This window comes from Balaenoptera ricei, chromosome 8 (genome assembly GCF_028023285.1).
Source record: "Balaenoptera ricei isolate mBalRic1 chromosome 8, mBalRic1.hap2, whole genome shotgun sequence".
NCBI lineage: Eukaryota > Metazoa > Chordata > Mammalia > Artiodactyla > Balaenopteridae > Balaenoptera > Balaenoptera ricei.
This window is the reverse complement of record NC_082646.1, coordinates 111,364,136-111,383,265: the sequence shown is the minus strand read 5'-3', so window position 1 is coordinate 111,383,265 and position 19,130 is coordinate 111,364,136. Positions and strand designations below refer to the sequence as shown.

Sequence of the window (19,130 nt, the reverse complement as noted above, 5' to 3'; positions counted from 1 at the left end):
CTAGTGGCGCCCACTGGCATGGCTGGTCCACGTTGCTAAGAACCGGCCTGAGAAGGGGTTTCGCTGGGTGGTCCCATCACCCACCGCCTGAGTGTGGAGAGGAGTGCGGGTCCTCCTAGGATCCCTCCCAGCTGCCCTGTTCTCGCCAGGTTGGGACCAGCTCTTGACGTATTTCTGCAAAGCTCGGGCAGCTAGTCCTGAGGGCTGCCCTGGCCTCACCGGCACCAGGGGGCGTGCCGGCCACCCTCCCATCAAAGGAGCGGTTCCAGGGTGGGTTCGGCTCGGCAGAGAGAAAAGCCTGCTGAGTTCAGGCAGGGAGGCTGGCTGGCTGTGTGTCCTACGCACCCACCTCCCCCGTGGGCAGGGGCTGAGCTGGAAGGGCTCCCAAAGTCTGTCTCTCAACCAAGTTGCTTTCGTTTCCCTGAACTCGGCTCTATGGGCAGAGCGGGGGTCCCCGAAGGGTCTGGGTCAGTGGGAATCCACCCCGCCCCGCACACCCCTTCCAGGGGATATGCCCCCATCTGGGCAGACTCGGGGGGTGACAGGGCGCTGTGGGGTCCCTCTGGCTCGCGCCTGTCCACCTCCACGCACCCTTGTCCCGCCTCGTGGGGACACAGGGACCAGGATGCCAGAGCTGTGCTCCCCCAGCGGCACAGGGACCTGGTTTCCTCGGTGAGAACTGCGGCGTTGCTCCCCGCCATGTGCCCGTCCTGACCCAGAAAGGGGGAGGGGGTCAGCAGACAGGGCAGGGGTGGAGTTGGGCTGCCCCCCGCCACCCTGCCCGCTGCCCGACCCCGGGTGCTAATGGCATGTCACCCGGACGTCAGGAGTAGGGGGTCCATGAGGAGCTGGCCGCCTGGCGGGTAGGCGGGGCCGGGTGAAGGGGGCACTCCGGGGCAGCAGGTGCATCCGGCCTGCTGAGGAATCGGGTCCGGGCACCACACGGGCTGCCCTTGCCTGTCACTTTCTGTCCTTCCGCACCGGGGACGTTCAGTGTTTGCTCTCTCAGCTGGTGGCGTAAACGCATGAATGACTGGCCTGTGATGGGCGCTCACTGTGCAGAGGCGAATACCCCAGAAATGAGGGCGGGAAGCATGTCAGCCCCGGGGGTGATGTGGTCGAGGACAGGGAGCCCCTAAGAGACTCCCCCAGAGGCAGAGCTCACACAAATCAGGGCTCGGACCTCCCTGGGGGAGACGAGGGGCCCCCACGGAGGAGGGGGGCTCCGGAGGTGGAGAAACGGGCCAGCCAGGCATCCGGGAGAGGCAAGGGGTCCTGTGTGACCGGAGCAAAGTGTTGGAAGGTATAGGGAAGGACGCACATTCCAGACTATTCCCCATCCCTCGGGGGCTCTAGGTGCCCACGCCCTGCTGCCTGGAGCCTTGGGTTTGCAAACAGGCAGAATCCCAACGCTGGTGGCCTGGGGCCATCCTGGAGTGTGTCGGGGCAGCTGGACAGTGCGGGGGCTCTGAGATGGGCACGCTTCTGAGATCACGGGGGGGGGGGTCCCACTTCTCTGGAGTCCACAAAAGCCCCCGTGCACACTGGCCACCCCAGCAGGACGGGACATCTAATGATTGTCCATCCCCGAAGCACCTCCTCAGGACCTTGCGGGGAGGCTGTGGCATGTGGGGTGCTGGCACCAGAGCCACGGAGGCTGGGCACGCAACCCAGAAGCCCAGGAGGGCGCCACGGCGCACGGGGCGATGTGCGGGCTGAGAGCTCTGGCATTTCTTCCCAGCCCGAAAGCAGAGGAGGAAACAGCGCTGATGGTACAGGGGGTGACGTGGAGTCTGAGCTTCCACGCTTAAGACACAGCTGTCAGCGGGGTCAGGGCTTGGGACCTCTGTGTTGGAAACGCCATCCTCTGCCAGAGCCGCCAGCAAGTAACCCTCCAGCAGCCTCCTTCCACCCATCCCACGTGAGTCTGGAACCTGTATGACACCCCGATTTCTAGCAGGTCCCCAGCTCCGGGAGATTCTGCTTCTTCATATCTGTGATTCTGCCACCACTCTGGACACAGGGCTCCCCGTCTCCAGCCCAGCTAGAGTGACCCAGCGCCCCTCCAATCATGCCCCTGGTCTCTGTGGCATCACGTTTGCCCCAAACGTCCCAGCAGAGCCTTTCGCGCAGCCCACGCCCTCTCCCCGTCACCCCAGCCTCTGTGCTGACCCATCGGACACACAGAAAAGCATCTTGTCAACTTGTACTTCTCCCCCGCGAGGCTCAAGTCTGTCTCAAGTCCATGGGTGTCTGCAGACCCACTAAATACTTGCCCGGTGAAGGAGTGGATGGATGTGTAAGTGGCTGACGAAGGAACGAACGGAGAAAGTTCCATGTGCAGGCAGGTCCCTGTTCATCCAGGATAGCTGGGAAATGTCCAGGTCACCCCGCGGCTGACCAGTTTTCTGATATTGACAATTCAGTGATGTAGCCCTCACACCAAAACAACGCAGTTGGAATTCCTCCTGGCTGTTCTTGGACGGAACACAAGGAGAGTGTGGACAGTCTGGGGTGGAGGAAACTTCAGACCCATCCTCGCTGTGCAGGCAGGACGGGCCCAGCCTGGCCTCCAAGAGTGGACGGCACTGCCAACCTGGAGCCACTGGGGGGCTGTGGCCCCTGCTGCCGTCGAGGGCTGCCACGGGCGAGCAGGGCCCAGCAGAGGGTGCATTTCATAAAACGGGGCAAGGGAGGTCATGGTCACCTGGTTCGTCACCGCACAGAGCAGGGAGCCCGCAGGGAGCCCTGAGCTGGGATCGGGGAGCCGGGATGTGAGGTCAGCTCTGTATCTCTGCGCCCAGGTCACTATTTATGGAGCCCCCATTTTTCCACTCGTGAAACGGCACTTTGCAAGGCTCAAATTAACCTGGAATGAGAAGATGCTTCAGCGTTTGTGTGGACCACACATCACTGCTGGTACCTAGAACCGTAGACGCACTCTGGTCTTCAAGGACCAATTTCTTCCTGTTCTTAGACAAAGGCTTTCCAGGCTTGGACCGATGAATTTGGGAGCTGACCGTCTGCAAAGTGGCTCAAGGAACAGAACTCCCAGACTGGAGCTGTGTTTGCTTTGACTTCTCTGCCCAGTGACACACTCTGGCGCCGGCTGAACCCAGCTGGCTGACACATGCATCTTGTCACCCACTTTCCAGTTGAAGCAGAGAGTGGTAAGCAGAGAGTGAAGCAGACGTGTTGAGTGTTCACACACCTGTGCAGAGTGGTTCCTACTGACTCACTCTCAGGTCTCTCCAGATCATCCCCTCTTATCATATGGGGAAACCGAGGCTTCCAGTGGTTAACTGACTTATCCAACATCTGGTAATAAGTGATCAGCTGGGCTTCCGGCAGGGTTCTTTTGAAATTTGGATGGATGAGTGAATACATAATGTTTGTATAAGTGGTAAGATGGATGGATGGATGGATAAGTGAGTGGATGGGTGGATAGAAGGATAGGTGAATGGATGGCTGGATGATGGATGGATGGTCTGGTGCATTATGGATGGATGGGTATATGGATGGATAGGTGAGTCAGTGGACGGTTGGATGGATGATGGATGGGTGGGTGGGTGGAGAGATGGGCAGCTGGATGGATTTCTCCTGAGGATCAAGTTTGCAGGTTGGACGCAGTCTCCTTGCTGATTGTTGTTGATTACGCACAGTGGGGTCCTGGGGCTCCCGGCAGCAGTTCCACTGTGTGTGTGTGGGGGGGGGGGGGGGGTTCCCTGAGAAGTTGGGCTCCTCATGTGGTTCCCAAGCTCTGGGCATAGCAGCTGCTTCTGCAGCTAACCAGCAGCTGGGAGTCAGGTCTGGCAGCCCCAGCTGTGCTGCTTACCCTCTGCCCTGCCCCAGCCACCATCAGCATGGTCCATCCTTATCTTTTCTCTGGACTTTGACCTGCCCCCTCCCCTGGGGGAGAAGCCCACCTGCCTTACCCTGCTGCCCTCAGAGTCATCTCCCCTTCTGGTGCTTGGGGACCAACTCATGGGCCCACCTGCCCTTCCGCTCTTCGCCCCTGGTGTCTGCTGCAGCCACACATCCTGTCCAGGAGTGTCCGTGCGACCCATTTGTGACCTCCTTGGTAGGACAACCTGCAGTCTCTTATTGGGGTTTAACGCATCAGGCACTTCCGAGCACCCACTACTGCACCCCCAACCAGGGATGGGGGCATGGAGATGGTGGAGATATAGCCCTGTGTTGCATGGCTCCCGGTCCAGCCTGGGAGATGGTCAGATGCAGAAGTGATAACTGCCATCAAAGCTTCAGTGACAGAGCCGGCGGGGGGCAGGGAGGGGGAGCTTCGTCTGTTTTCCCTCAGTGATCCTCCTAGCAGCCCCGTGTGGTGGGCCCCACCCGGCCATCGCTCAGTGCAGATACGGCAGGTGCATCGGGGGAGATCCAAGCACTGCTTGTGGAGGTCTGGGGAGAGGAGGCCTTCTGAGCCTGGTGTGGGGTGCCCCCCTGGAGCGCACGCCCTCTGCTGACCCCAAGCCTCTTCTGAACCCTTGAGTTCAGGTGGAGTGGCCCCAAGGGACACTTCCCTGTTGCCGAGGGACTGAGTCCCTTGGTTACCAGGACTCACTGTCCCCTGGCCTGGGAGCCAGAGAGGAGACCCCTGCTGATGCTCAGCCCCTTGCGGCAAAGGCGCTGTCTCCCCCTCCCCCCCGTGTGTCCCCCCTGCCCCCCGTGTCTCCCCCCTGCCCCCCGTGTCTCCCCCTCCCCCCCGTGTCTCCCCCCTGCCCCCCCCCCCCCGAGCTCCGAGTAAGGCTGGGTTGAGGCGCATTGGATGGATGGATCTTCTTCCTGATGCAGAAGGCGGGCGGGACGTCCTCGCAGGCGGGAACTCTGAGGGCCGCTCTACTTTTCCCGGTTCTTTTCCACCACAGGCAGGTGGCCCAGATTGTCCTTCCTCTCTGGGAGTCAGCTGCCTTGCCAACTGTCACCTCTGGACCAGAGGCGGTCACACAACCTGGCTCTTGCAGGCGTCGCAGCTCTGGGCTCCTGGGGTGTTTGGGGATCAGTGATATCCATCAAGAGTGAGCATCCGGCGCTCAGGGTGGATTTTCCCATCTGTGCACGCCGATCTGTAGCTGGCTGGGTGGGAAGAAGGAAGTGGGGAGGGACAGTAAGGCCGCCGGGCAGGGCTGCCTGGTGGTGCCAGAGTTTACAGGGGCACCTGTTTCCCAGGATGCTGTGACCTCCGTCTGTGACTTCAACTTGGTCAGGAAAGCCTGGGGTCGAGGAGGCAAGAGAAGGGGCATCCCTGGGGACAGGAGACCATGAGGACTGTGGCTTGTCAAATCCCTGTGTCTCTGAGCCCAGGCGAGCACCTGGGAAAGGTCACATGCCTGTCCTCTGCTCCGTGTGGTTTAGGGAGAGCTCTGGGCTTTGGGGTCGGGCAGGCAGATCTGACGGTCGATCCTTCTCCTCACCTGACTCGCATAAATTAGGGTGTAAACTGAGCATGTCCCGTGTGTAGACGTGGGTTCCTGTGGCCAGATCATCACCGTGAGTGAAAAAGTAAAAAGCATGACAAAATACGGCCCAGTCACGCTTACATGAATTCTTACCAGCATAAAGCAAACCGTACGGTATTTATCAGGGGTGCCGACGTGGGTAAAGCACAGCACAAAAGGAACATGCGGGGTTCACGTTAAATCCCGAAAGTGAATGGTCACATCATATTCTAGAATTTTCCCTGCAAGCCTGTTTCACACCTAAAGGCGAGAACTTCTTCCGCGCAGGAAGCTCAAGCTCCCTGTGTGGGCTCCCAGGCCACGGCATCTGTAGTTTGAAAGGAGAACCATAGCTGGGGACCCCACCCTTCACGGTCATGAATTGGTGACATGAGTGGCCCCCCCTCCCGAGACTCAGAGGTGGCTCCCTGACTCGGGAACCTTCCCCAAGTATTATTAATATTCCTCTTCCCCGTGGCGGGGTGTCCTCTTGGGAGACACCAGTCGGCCGTGAATGCTTTTCTTGTATTTCTGACCGGGAGGTTCCGGAGCATCACCCCTAAATCCCTGCCCAGGTTCATCCACGTGCCTGCGTTTTTTCTAGAGACCCCACCATGGGAGGAGAGCTCAGTATGACTCCTCCAGATTATGATTGATAAGAACGTGCCCTCTTCTCTCCAGAAGGAGTCACCCGGGTCACCCATCAACCATCACAATGACATGGGAATGTCGTCACGGAAAACCACTTTGCACGTTTCTCTGGGAATGCGTGCCTCCCTCTCTCTCTCTGTCTCTCTCTGTCTCCCTCTGTCTCTCTCTGTGTCTCTCTGTCTCTCTTATATCCCACCTTTGGGCCCCGGTAAGTTAGATGTCCACGCTCACTGTCAGGCAGGGAAGTTGGCCTGGAAACGCACGCTCTTTGTGATACAGTCACATAAAACAGGAAAGAATTAAAGTCCCGCTTGTGAAATGTCACCAGGGCAGCTGGGCGTGGGCTGCCTGCACCGCGATAATGAAGGCTTTCGCCAGTAGGTTCTGGGTGTTTCCTCGCATGGTGTGGCTGGCGCTCACAGTGAGACTGATAAAATGGCAGAGACCCAGGGCCTGCCTTGATTGCTGCCTCCACTGGAGTTTTTTTTAAATTGAGACACGCACATGAAATTTACCATCTTACCCATTTTTACGTGTGCAGTTCAGTGGCATTAAGTACATTCACGTTGTCGTGCGACCATTCCCACCATCCGTCCCCATCTTCCTAAACTGACACTCTGTCCCCATTAAAGGCAAACTCCCCCTCCCCCTCCCCCAGCCCCTGGCCCGCACCATCCTGCTTATGAATTTGAGTACCCCAGGTACCTGCCCTAAGTGGAATCACTCGTTATCTGTCCTTCTGTGACTGTCTTCCTTTATTTAGCATCACGTCCTCAAATTTCATCCATGTTGTCACCTGTGCCAGAATTTCCTCCCTTTTTAAGGCTGAATAATATTCCATTGTGTGGATGGACCACATTTTGGGTATCCGTTCATCCATCAGTGGAGACTTGGGTCGTTTCCATCTTTTGAGAATAATGCTGCTATGCACGTGGGTGTGCAAATATCTGTTTGAGACCATGCTTTCACTTCTTTGGGGTACCTACCCAGAAGTAGAACTGCCAGAATTACCTGAGTCTTTTAAGCACTAATGCTGCCCCCCGGGCCTTTTCACGTCTCCAGGTCCGTCTAGAATCAGGAGCTCTGATGTGACTCCTCGGGGCTCAGCGTTTGTTATGAACAGATGGGCCAAGGGTCTGGAGTGTGCCCTGCTCTGTCTCAGGCCGTGACCCTCCCTCTCTGTCTCTGCCCCCCTCTCACCTGCAGTCCGGCTTTCCTGCCAGGCGCCAACAAGGATGTGCTCTCGGCCTTCGAGTACCCGGGGCCCAAGCGGAAGCTGTACAGCGCGGTCCCCGGGAGGCTGTTCGTTGTCGTCAAGCCATACCAGCCCCAGGTGGACGGCGAGATCCCCCTTCACCGTGGCGACAGGGTCAAAGGTCAGTGTCCATTCTGCTTCCAGGGCGGGGTCAGGCTGGGACCCCTCAGCCTCAGTTTATCCCCGTTGGGGTGTCGGCGTCCGGGGCATTGCTTCCGCGGGGCCCCCTGTGGAAAATACGGAGCCCTGGGAGGGCAGAATGGGGATTAGAGAGACGCTCATGGCCGCGGTGACTCTGATGTCCATTAGGAAGGGTAGCACGTGAATATCTGGGACGGGAGTCCACTGCAGAAAAAAGCAGGGGAGGGGCAGGCGAGGGCGTCGACGGGCAGCTCTTTTCCATCTGGAAAACCTCCCAGGGCCTCAGGAGGAGGTGGGAGGTGGTGCTGGGATGGGGCTGAGCACAGGTCGGACTCAGACGCGTCTCGGGGCTCAGGAAGGGGCCTCCAGGTGGATGGTTCAGCCTGGGGGCCTGCGACATTCCAAGGAAGGAGATCCACCGGGTTATAGGGAAGGAGGCCCAAAGCAGAATCCTGGGAAATGTGGGTGAAAAGCCTTGAGGGCGGCCATGCATGCCAGGAGTTAGACCAGGGGCAGTGCCAGCGACGGGCGCCAGCGATGGTTTCTGAGCAGGAAGATGAGGTGTGTGAGGCCCCTAGGGAAGATGGGTTTAGCGCAGGCACGTGCAGGAGGTTGGCAGTGGCTGTAGAGGAGCCCTGTGGTGCTGGAGGCCACACGAGGAGGGTAGAGAAGTGACAGGTGCGGGCTGCAGGCCACATGGGGGCAGCTGAGTTCACCAGGCGGAGCAGGAAAGGGCACACCATGCCTGGCCCTGTCGCTGCAGGGCAGCTTTCGGAAGATGCGTAGCAGGGGCAAGAAAGTATGCCCCTTAGGGGTCAGTCGGTCAGGTTCAAATCCATCTGGCCCTGAGCTGGTAAGGACCTGCTTCTTCCTCCGTACCGTGCAGTAATCTGGCCAACATCACCTGGGTTTTCCAAGTTTCCGAGGACGGCTGGAGACCCATTCTCTCTTTCAACTCCTTCTGGAAGTCCAGCTGCATGTAAACTTGACCATCTGGTGGCACCAGCATGTCCCAGGGGCTCTGCTTATTTTATTCCCATCATTTTTTTTTTAACCTTAGGTCCTTTCTATTGGTCTATTTTCAGGTTCACTTGCTCTTTCCTTTGAAATGTCCCCTTCACTGTTAAGTCCATCTTGTGAATTTTTTAATTTCAGAAATGACACGTTTAAATTCTAGGGTTTCCACGTGTATTTCTTTATAGTTCCTATTTGCCAAGACTTCCTTTTGCTCTGTTGAGATTATCCCTCTTTGGATGCGCATGCTGTTTTACAACATCGTGGATGGGTGTCATCGTCCCTCTAAAATCCCCGTCTGTAGTCCCACCATGAGGGTCATTTTGGGGTCAGGCTCACGTGGTTTTCTCTTCTCTGGAGGATGGGCCCCATCCTCTTGGGTCTTTGCGTGTCTGGTCATCTTCTGTTGCGTTCTGGACATCAGGGTGTTAAGTCGTGAAGATTATGGCTTCAGTTCATGCTTTCTTTCTTTTTGGAGGGTTGCCTGGGTGACAGCTCAGGCCCTGACTTGAGCGGAGCTGCTCTGCATCTTTTCAGAGAGGCGGGGGCCCTGAGTTGGCCACCCCTCCCTGGCTGTTTCCCTTGTGAGGACACCCCGACTCTCTTCAGGGTGCCTGGTTTCCTGGCTCCATCCTTCTGGTTCTTTAGGCCACTCAGAACACAGGTTTTTCCTCATGTGCCCCTCCCCTACCAGCCCTGCCGTGGGGACCATACTTAGTCCAGGCTACAAGCCGTGGAGAAGGGGTTTCCCTATCCAGCTCTGCTCCCCTCTCCCCCCGGGTAAGCATGCATCCCACCAGGCCCGTCTACTTCTGTCCACGTTCTGTACCTTTTTGCATCATATTCAGGGTGTATAGCTGCCTTCTTGGATGGGGTTCAGTGGGGTCTTTGAGCATCATACCCATGAGTCCCTGATTGTCCCTATGTAGTTTAACACAGTATTTTTGTTAACTTTTAAATTATAAACATTCAAATTATAAATGTAAGCACTCACATGACCTGCAATTTGGAATTTTAATACCAAATACCAAAGAGCACCGGGTCTCGCTGCCCAGCCCAGCTCTGAAATCTGCTGAGCCCACACCCCTGGGCTTTTGTCCCCCGTGTGTCCATCCATCCACCTTGCTGTCACCCCCAGGCCCGTGTGGGGCTTCAGGCTGGGCTGGGAAGGGCCTGGGGAGCCTTCCTGGTGACCCAGTGACCGGTCACTTCATATCTGGGGACCGCGTGTCCTTGTCCACACATCAGAGATGATAACAGAGGAGATACAGGTGGAGACTTGTTAGCAGCTGCTGTTTACCAGGTACCCTGCTTGGGGACGTCACACGTTTTTCCTCGTAAACCTCATAGCAACTGTGGGCCGAAGGTGTTAGATCCCATTGTGTGAGTCAGCACGGGCCGCTGTAACAAGGCTCCCCAGATTGGGCAGTTTAAACCTCGGGATTCATGGTCCCCAGTCCTGGAGGCTGGAATCTGAGATCCAGGTGTGGGCAGGGCTGGTCCTCCTGAGGCCTCTCCCCTCGGCATGTAGACGGCCGTCTCCTCCCTGTGTCCTCACGGGGTCGTCCCTCTGTGTGTGTCTGTGTGCTTTTCTCCTCTTCTTATGAGGACACCAGTCCTGTGGGATTAGGACCCACTCTAGTGACCTCATTTTACCTTAATCACCTCTTTAAAGACCCCCATCTCCAAACACAGCCACACTCTGAGGTTCTGGGGGTTAGGACTGCCACAGAGGGGTTTGGCGGGGGGACACCATCCAGCGCACACAGGGGCTCAGTTCAGGTCGTGGCGAGGAGGAACTCCATGGCTGCCTCAGGGTCCTGACTGTCATGTGCGACGGGGCGGCCCGTCCTTACACGGTCTCTGGGCTGCTGAAGAACTGGGCGCTGCCCGGATGGAATTTGGACCCCATTTTGACTTTTAAAGACCCCATCTGCAAGCACAGTCACAATCTCAGCTGCTGGGGGTCAGGACTCCAACAGAGGAATATCGGGGACAGGATCCAGCCCATAAAAGACCCCTGTCTGAGTTACATGGTAACTTGGGGCAAGGCTCCCACAGCTGCCTACCTGGGGATGGGGGTTCCGGTCTAGTTTGTCTGGACGGCGAGCCCAGCCCCCTTTGTCTCTCTGAGTCGCTCACCCCTGCAATCGGCTTGGTGCCGGCGTCACTTGGCTGTGCCCAAGTGTGTGGCCTTGACATTGCCTGGAGAGACGAGAGGCAGACGCACGGTCCCCACCACGAGTTTCTACGTGGACCCTTGGCGGTCAGCCAGGCCGCTCCAGTAGCTGGACAGCGCCTGGACGGGTCCCTGTCCCCTGCTTGCCATCCAGGGCAGCGCTCCGAGACGACCCTCTCACATCTGGGTTCCGCTGGGCCGCCGTGGTGTACATCCCGGTCAGCTGGGCTGCACCGAGTGTAAGCGGCCAGCATTGAGTTTTGGAGAAAATGGGTCAAGCGATTACGATCGTACTGGTCCTCAGGGAGGTTGCCTGTCTGTTCCCTTTAGGCCATTTCTTCAAATTATTAGGCAAAGACTTCTAAAGCTGACGTACTCTGTGCTGTTGACCTTCAAAACTCATGGGTCCAGGTGTCCTTTATCTGGCCTTTGAGATTGAGATGAGGGATGGAAGGAGGCATTTCTGTGGCCAGGATCTCTTCTCCGCAGTTCTGGTGCCTGGGGGTCCTGAGTAATTTACAAAAGGTTAAGATGTGCAGAGATTATACTAACCTCCCACTGCACAGATACACTCTGAGGGAGCCAGGGCTTTGGGGTGGAGGTGTGCCCCCAGCCCAGCATCATAGGCCTAAGAGACAGAGACCCTCCCCTACCTCACCCCTGTGAGCCTGACCCTTACAACCAAAATATTTGTCCAAGCAGTGCCTGGGCAGCACTTGGGACCTCGTGTCTTTGGGTTTGCATTGCTCACCCACGCTCGGCATCGGTCCAGTTTAAAAATGAATACGCTTCATCCCCTGCAGTGGGTGTCCGTGAGGCCCTCTGTGCACCCAGCACTGAGCCGAGGAAGGGGGAAACCCAGCGCCCTCAGCCCTGCAGGCGGGGCAGCTGTGTCTGTCTCACAACCCTTGACTTGGCGTTTTCACTGTGCAGTGGCCCCCTGCTGCTTGTGGCACCGACATAATCCTCGGGTTCTTCATTAATAAGCCAGCCAGAAGCCCGGGACTGCCCTTGGGCATCGGCCAGCCTGCCCTTGCACTTCAAGTCCGGGTAGTATCTTGTAACTGCCAGGCAGGCTGCTTCCCTGTCTCCTGCTGTGAATTCTCTTTTCTCAAACTAATTTCAAAGATCCTGTGGGCCTGGACTCTTGGCCTCTGCTCCCCCAGCTCCAGAGGGGCCGACACGACCTCATGGCTGCTTCTCTTCATCAGGGTGGCCTGTCCCCCGACTTTGACACCTGAAATAACTGATGGTGGGGACTCGGAGGTCCCACTCTCCCGTCTCAGCTGGGACCCGACAGACGGGACACAGTGGCCACATGCCGAGCGCTGTGAGATACGAGGACGCCAGGACGCCCGGCGCTTGCATCCTCTCCCCCAGGCCTAACGGGCAGAGGGGACCTGGGGGCTCAGAGGCTCTGCAGTGCCCCCTCCGAGGGACAATTTGCCAGGCGGCTGAAGGAGGCTTGGTCAGCCAGCAAATGGACCAGAGCCGCCGTCCCCTCCCCCCTGCATCCGCACCCCACACCCTCCAAGCCCCGCCCACTAACCCCTCCCCCTTTCCCTGTCTCTAGTTCTGAGCATCGGCGAAGCGGGCTTCTGGGAAGGCAGCGCCCGCGGCCACATCGGATGGTTCCCAGCTGAGTGTGTGGAGGAGGTCCAGTGCAAGCCCAGGGACAGCCCGGCAGGTAAGGCGGACCCCACCCTCGTCCGTCCACCTCTGTCCGGCCTGGGGTCGGCGTCGTTGCTGACATAGAGCGTGCGGCAGGTACGGGCAGGTGTGCGGTTACCGAGCAAGGCTGAGTTTCGGACCGAGGGCTTCTCTGATCCTCCGAGCGGTGGACGCCATCCCACTGGGCTTTGTCCAAACCAGAAATCGGTTGCAGGGCAGCCTGGAGGCTTTGAGTTAAAATGTTGGTCTGTGCATGTGCCAGGAAACTTGGAGCGTGCGTTCTAGCCGTCGGAAAAGGGCTTTGGGGGGAGAGTAAGTGCTTGAAACTGCTTTATCGATCTCTCACGCCGACATCATAAACAGGCAGCTTCGCGTTTCCCCGCCGGCCCCTGCCGTGCCCTCCCTGAGGACTCGAGGTTTGCTGTCTCAGTGAAAACTGCTCGAAACAGGCCTGAGACATATCACTGCAGCACCTCGCCGAACTCCCAGACACAGCCCCTGCTGACGCTCGGCCTGAAAGCGATTGCCGCAAGATTGGATTGATTGAAATGGTAGGAGGAAACCACTTACATAAAACGGTATTGAGAAACCAGTAGGAGAGGTGGAGACACACAAAGCACTAGGTTCTTCTAAGAGCCTGGTCTACGCATGCCCTGCTGGCTTCTGGTAGAATCCCAGACTCATGGTGCATCTGTCAGAAGTGGCCACGTTCGCTTTGTGGCCGATGGCTTTGCTGCATCCTTGGGCAGTCTCGTCATGGTGCCAGTTGGGCTGTGTTCCTTTCCGGAACCTCTAGGGAACAGTTCATTCCTTTGCCTTTTCCAGGTTCTGGAGGTCACAGCATCCCTTGGCTGGGGGCCCCTCCTCTGTCCTCAAAGCCCGCAGTCGTGGGCCAGGTCTCAGGCCGCATCTCTCTGACCCTCCCTTTTGCCTCCTCTTCCTCCAGTTTTTAGGTCTCATGTGGTCAGATTGGCCCCACCTGGAGGACCCAGTTCAGGCTAAACTGATTAGAAAGCTTAATTCCCTCTTGCCTTGTAAGGTCATGTACTCACAGGCACGGGGGATTCGAACATCGGCATCTTTTGGGGGGGACCATCCTCTGTCTACCAAGGATGGTAAATATGAACACCGTAACTCTACTTATGATGTGGATTATTGGCCAGAGGAGGGAGGCACCGCTGTGACCCGGGGTGGAGTGGGGTGGAGGGAGAGAACAGTGCAAAGGAGATGGGATTTGAGCTGGATTTTAGGGTGGGGGAGAGTCCAGAGTGGTTCCTATTGGGTTCTGTTTGCCTTGGGCTTTCTGAGATCGTGACTTAACATCGTCTTTTATAAAGGTATGGTTTACGTGTGGTAAAAAATGCACAGGTTATAGAAGAGTTCAGTGCATTTTGACAAACGTCTACTCCTGTGTCTCCAACTGCAATTAAGAGGTGAAACCTGTCCGTCACCCCAGAAAGGTCTCTCAGGCCACTTTCCAGTCACCCACCTCCCAACAGGAGGCAACCACGGTTCTGATTTTGTTACCGAACCAAAGTTGGCTTCATTCACCCGACGTGCAGCCCAGCCAATCTACTAATACCGGGTTGTGGTGAAGGAAGAGGGCAGTGTTTATTGCACGTGTCCGATGTGAGGCCGGCAAGGAGAATGGGCAGCTTATGTTCAAAAGCCCCAAACGCCCTGAAGGCTCTCAGGGAAGGGTTTTGAAAGATAGCCTGAGGGAGAGAGTCATGGGGTATGTGGTCGGCTGGTGCACAATTCGCTGATTGATTGGTGGTGAGGTAACAGGGTGATGTTTCAGGAATCTCAATCATCAACCTTCTGGTTCCATTCAGTCTGGGGTCTACGTGCTGGTGGTCAGCATGCAATTAACGTCCTCCACCTGGTGGGCATTTTAGTATCTGCAAAACAACTCAGGGACTCAGGATATAATCTACAGCCCCTGAGGAGGACCTAAAGGTCCTTGACTTTGTTTTACGGCTAAACTATTATTATTTTGTCTTGCTTGACTGTTTCCCTTTGGTGTTGTACTTCTCTGATTACATTTGCTCTTTGGAACTTGGGGAGGGCCTGGGAAGCTAAAGCTTTTCTACAAACAAGAGGCAAGCTACACAAGGAGTGGGGGAGGGGGGGTTCTGTCTCCAGGCAGTCCCCACAGGGTCCTGCTCGGTTTCAGTTTGTCACCAGAGCTCAGTTCAGCCTGCTGTTGAATTTCAGAGCTGGAACCTACAGCACATACCCCTGAGCCCGGTGTATTTCACACAGCTGAATGCTATTGCCAGGCTGTAAATCAGTGCTCTGTAAATTTCTGTTGCCGAAGAAGAGTGTTCCGCGGTATGTTTATACCCCAGTATGTTTATTCATGCTCCTGGTGATGGATGTTTGGATTGGCTTCTCAGTCAGGGCTCGTCACTTAAGCTGCTATGAACGTTATCGTGCGACTCTTTCTCCAGACGTGTCTTCCTTTCTCTTGGAGAAACACCGAGGGGCGGAGCTACTGGGTCACAAGGTAGGAGGGTGTTTAATTTTATAAGAAACTGCCAAACAGTTGTCCAAACTGCTACGCCTTCTCGTACTCCCATCCCCCAGTGTGTGCGCGTTTCAGTGGCTCCACTTCTCAGCGACATTTGGTTAACACCAGTCTGTTTAATTTCAGCCATTCTTAATGGGTGTGGAGAATATCTTACTGCGGGTATAATTTGCACTTTTCTGATGACTACTGTTATTAAACACCTTTTCGTGTGCTTTCTTACCTTATGTATAGCTTCTCTTGAGAAGTATCGGTTCAAGTCTTTTGTCCATTTTTAATTGGGCTGTTTATCTTTCCATCATTGGCTTGTAGGAGTCCTTTACAGAGTCTACTTATCAGTACTTGGTTAGATATATGTCGCACGTATTTCTCCCAGCCTGTGACTTAGCCTTTTCATTTCTGTGTCTTTTAACAAGGTTTTTAAAATTTTTAAATGAAGTCCAATTTCTCCATTCTTTGCTTTCACAATTAGCACTTTTTATAGCGCCTGTTTTTTTAATGTTGAATATACATAGAATCCAAAAGATGGCAGAAAATATTGTTTAAATGTTTCCATGCAGCAAGCTCCTTCCATACAGAGTTGGCTGGTTTGAGCCCTTAGAAGCTTTCTCTTTTGTGTAGGACCACTCTTATAGATTGTAAAGTGAACATTTAGCTGGCAGATCTCACTCATGTGCAGAAAATATTGTTTAAATGTTTCCATGCAGCAAGCTCCTTCCATACAGAGTTGGCTGGTTTGAGCCCTTAGAAGCTTTCTCTTTTGTGTAGGACCACTCTTATAGATTGTAAAGTGAACATTTAGCTGGCAGATCTCACTCATGTGCAGAAAATATTGTTTAAATGTTTCCATGCAGCAAGCTCCTTCCATACAGAGTTGGCTGGTTTGAGCCCTTAGAAGCTTTCTCTTTTGTGTAGGACCACTCTTATAGATTGTAAAGTGAACATTTAGCTGGCAGATCTCACTCATGTGCAGAAAATATTGTTTAAATGTTTCCATGCAGCAAGCTCCTTCCATACAGAGTTGGCTGGTTTGAGCCCTTAGAAGCTTTCTCTTTTGTGTAGGACCACTTTTATAGATTGTAAAGTGAACATTTAGCTGGCAGATCTCACTCACGTGCACTAAATGACAGGTGAATGATTCCAGGAAGGACCAGCAGGATGGAGAAACCTGCTCGGGGCACTTTATGCCTGTGAGTGGGACCAGCTGATTTCTCGCCGCCTGATGACAAAGATCAGAGGCCAGGGGTAGCCTGAAACAGGGGCCCCTGATCGTTGGCTGATTCGTTGATAATAAGCTCCACTCGGTTCCATGAAGAGCGTGGTGGTTATTTATTCAACAAGTGATGCACTTGCTCATTTAACCTTGGTTCTGATTTCTTAGGACCATGTGTGTTTCCAACAGGCATTCCTCCGTGGAAAGCCTCATCCGGCCTGTGGAATAAGCAGGGCAGGAAGGAAGCCCGTGATTTACACACAGGCACCCACATCTCAGCACCAGGCTGGGCCGTGAGCCGTTCTTTTGAAACTTCTAACACTCTGTGCTCCGTCCTAGCCCCACATCCGGGCAGCCTCCCCACGGAGTGTCCGGCGTGGGCTCCTGGAGTCCCACCACCACTGATTAATCCTGGTGCGCGTCCGCCCGGAGCGATGGGGACTCAGGGCCGGCCCAGGCTCCTTCTCAGTTCCGCTGCCTCCCAGCTGGCACAGGTGACTCAACAGCTCTGCATAGCCTTCCCTTCACCTGGGAAGGACGTGAAGGTGATGTGTGCACAGGGTCAGGCGGAAGCAGCATAGTTGCAGGATATTTTGTTTCTGTGCAGGAGAGACGGAGGTGAGTCCGATTTATAAAATCTCACCTCTTTGCGTGCATCAGCCCAGAGAATTGACAGCGAGGTGCCACGGGTGACGACGTTACTGTGCGTGCGTGGAGGGTGGCAATTTGGAGGAGACGGACAGTTAATTATGTACACGCCCCTCCCCGCACACCCATCGCACGTTTATCATGGGTATCTACAGAGTTGGTGCCCCGATAACAGTGGTGCAGTACCAGCCGCCTGGATGCTCTCTGAGGGCATGTGGTACCCTGGACAGCAGGAGTGGGTCCTTATCATGCTTGCTTGTCCCACCTCCACCCAGCCCTGTGGGTCTTGGTCTAACAGCCCCTGCCCCCTGCGTTCCAGAGGCAGCCAAGGGGACCCCAGAGAGGACTGGCCAGCTCTGAGTTCCATGAGGCCACCCTCCTCCGCCAGAGCTGCGGGGAGGGGCGCAAAGCTGATAGGAAACAGCAATTCCATCTAGTCGTCCATGGCATTGGTGAGATGCTCAGGTCTTCACACCAGTTCTGTGTCTACTTGAAAGTTGTCCCGGCCCACCCCACTGCCCCACTACTGCAAACACCTGCACAGTCTCGCTCACCTTAGGAGGGAGCTGGGGCCATGGTACAGACCTCTGCTCCGGGTCCTTCTCCACAGCGCGGTGGGATGCCCGGCCCATCGGGGGCCCCTCTGCTGACAGAGAGATCCCTGCTCTTTGAGCCCCACTGCTCTTTGAGCCCCACCCAGAATGCAAACGGTCCCTGAAGCTCAGACGGGTGTTTGAGCGTTTGTTTCCTCGCTCCCAGCGAACGGGAATCCAGCTCAACTTTGGTTTCAGTTGCCGTGACCTGATGGGAACAATGCCCAAGGCCACGGCTGGCCTTCATCTTCAGCACAGAGCGCCCCGTGTGACCCAGACCCAAGTGATCCCACCCCCGGAAGGTGTTGAGTGAAGCCCAGGGTCTCCTGCAACCCCCAAGCCAGGGGGGCTGCTCTGGGCCGCCTTCTGGAGCCTCCCCCGCTGGACACCCCAAGGCCCACCAGAGACCTCCCTTTACCCCACCGCAGGGTTCACCCCAAAACTCTCAGTTGCCGTCTTCAGGCCGCCTCAAGTTTGGGGGCGGGATGGTGAGCGGACATGGGGCCCAGCAGCCCCGGCCCAGGTCCTCCCAGGAGTCTGTCCTGGCACGGAAGCCCCCTCCGGCGGCAGCGTGCCCTGAGGTCCTCCCTTCCAGCCCGTCAGGCCCGCAGCCTGGGTCCAGCCCGGGGGCTCAAGGGCTACGCCGGGGTCTGGGCTGGGCTGGGCAGAGGTATCCTGCATGCCTGGAGGCTTTATTCTCTGGCCGGCTCACCTCTCAGGCTGGCCCCTGGGAACCCTGGGCTAGATCCAGGTCCAGCAGAGAGAGCGAGGGATTGGGAGAGAGGGAAATTGGGTCTCCCCTGCCTCCTCTGCAGGTGTCCCAGGACTGGCCCTGATTAGGTTGACTTGGGTCATGTGTAGAACCATTCTCTGCGGCTGGGGCATGGGGTGCTCGTGTGACCTGCCGGGCCTGGGCAGGGCTGCGGGAGGAGGGCAATGCCAAGGCCAGTCTGGTGCTTGACCAGCAAAGGAGGGGCGCTGGGCTTCTGCGGGCCACGACTGCAGCCTCCCCTTCAGCTGGGAGGCCAGAGCGTCTGGGCTCTTTGACCAGGGGCGGAGGCCACTGCCGTGACCCGCCTTCACCCTGGGAGACAAGGCAGGGGTGGGAGCTGTCACCGCACCTCTGGGCAGCTCTGGTTGGAGCCACGGGGCAGCGGCCAGCGCAGTCCCCACTATGAAACAGGCTTCCCATTAGTCAGGTGCGTGTGAACCGTCTGCAACATGTCACAGTGGGCACGATCGGTTCCAAAATGGAATGTTTTTGTTATCTTTAGAACATTTAAAAATACAGGCAAATGCCTCTATTAGCACAACTGTGATTTAAAATACTAATAAGAGACAAAAGAGCCGGCTTCCGAAGGAGTTACACGCTGTTCCCTAACGGAACATAAAATCAATATGGAGACTCATTGTCCTGGCTGCTAATGATTGTGTTTTTGTTAAACAACCGTGGCAGAAGCATACAGCCTCCCCCCTTCTTTCTTTTACGCCATTTTATTAAAATACACTTGGAGCCTCGCCGCCTTGGTGTGTGTGCCGTTGTCTCCAAGCAGCTGCTCTGTGTTTTAAATACCAGTTTGCACACTCGGGCTCGCCCCCAAAATAGGTATCTGCCAGGTCTGTCTGCTTCCGTCGGGAGGATTCAGTCCTTCACGTCACTCTGGGACCCAGGCCCTCTCCCCTCCCCGCAGCAGCGATGGCCTGCCCCTGGTTACCATGGCAACCTGCTGATGCTGGTACCAGCCCTGCCCTCCTTCCCCACGGCCCCTCCTGATGCTA

General features: G+C 56.1%; 1 protein-coding gene across 10 annotated transcripts in view; it reads left to right on the top strand.

Annotated features, from left to right (window-relative positions):
* SHANK2 (SH3 and multiple ankyrin repeat domains 2) overlaps window positions 1–19,130 on the top strand; it is a 552,759-nt gene that overhangs the window by 273,066 nt on the left and 260,563 nt on the right. For all 10 annotated transcript variants that reach the window (XM_059932287.1, XM_059932286.1, XM_059932284.1 and 7 more), the window contains 2 exons: window positions 7,314–7,483; window positions 12,270–12,383. In XM_059932287.1, the coding sequence (XP_059788270.1) occupies window positions 7,314–7,483; window positions 12,270–12,383 (284 nt within the window). The remainder of the gene's footprint in view (window positions 1–7,313; window positions 7,484–12,269; window positions 12,384–19,130) is intronic.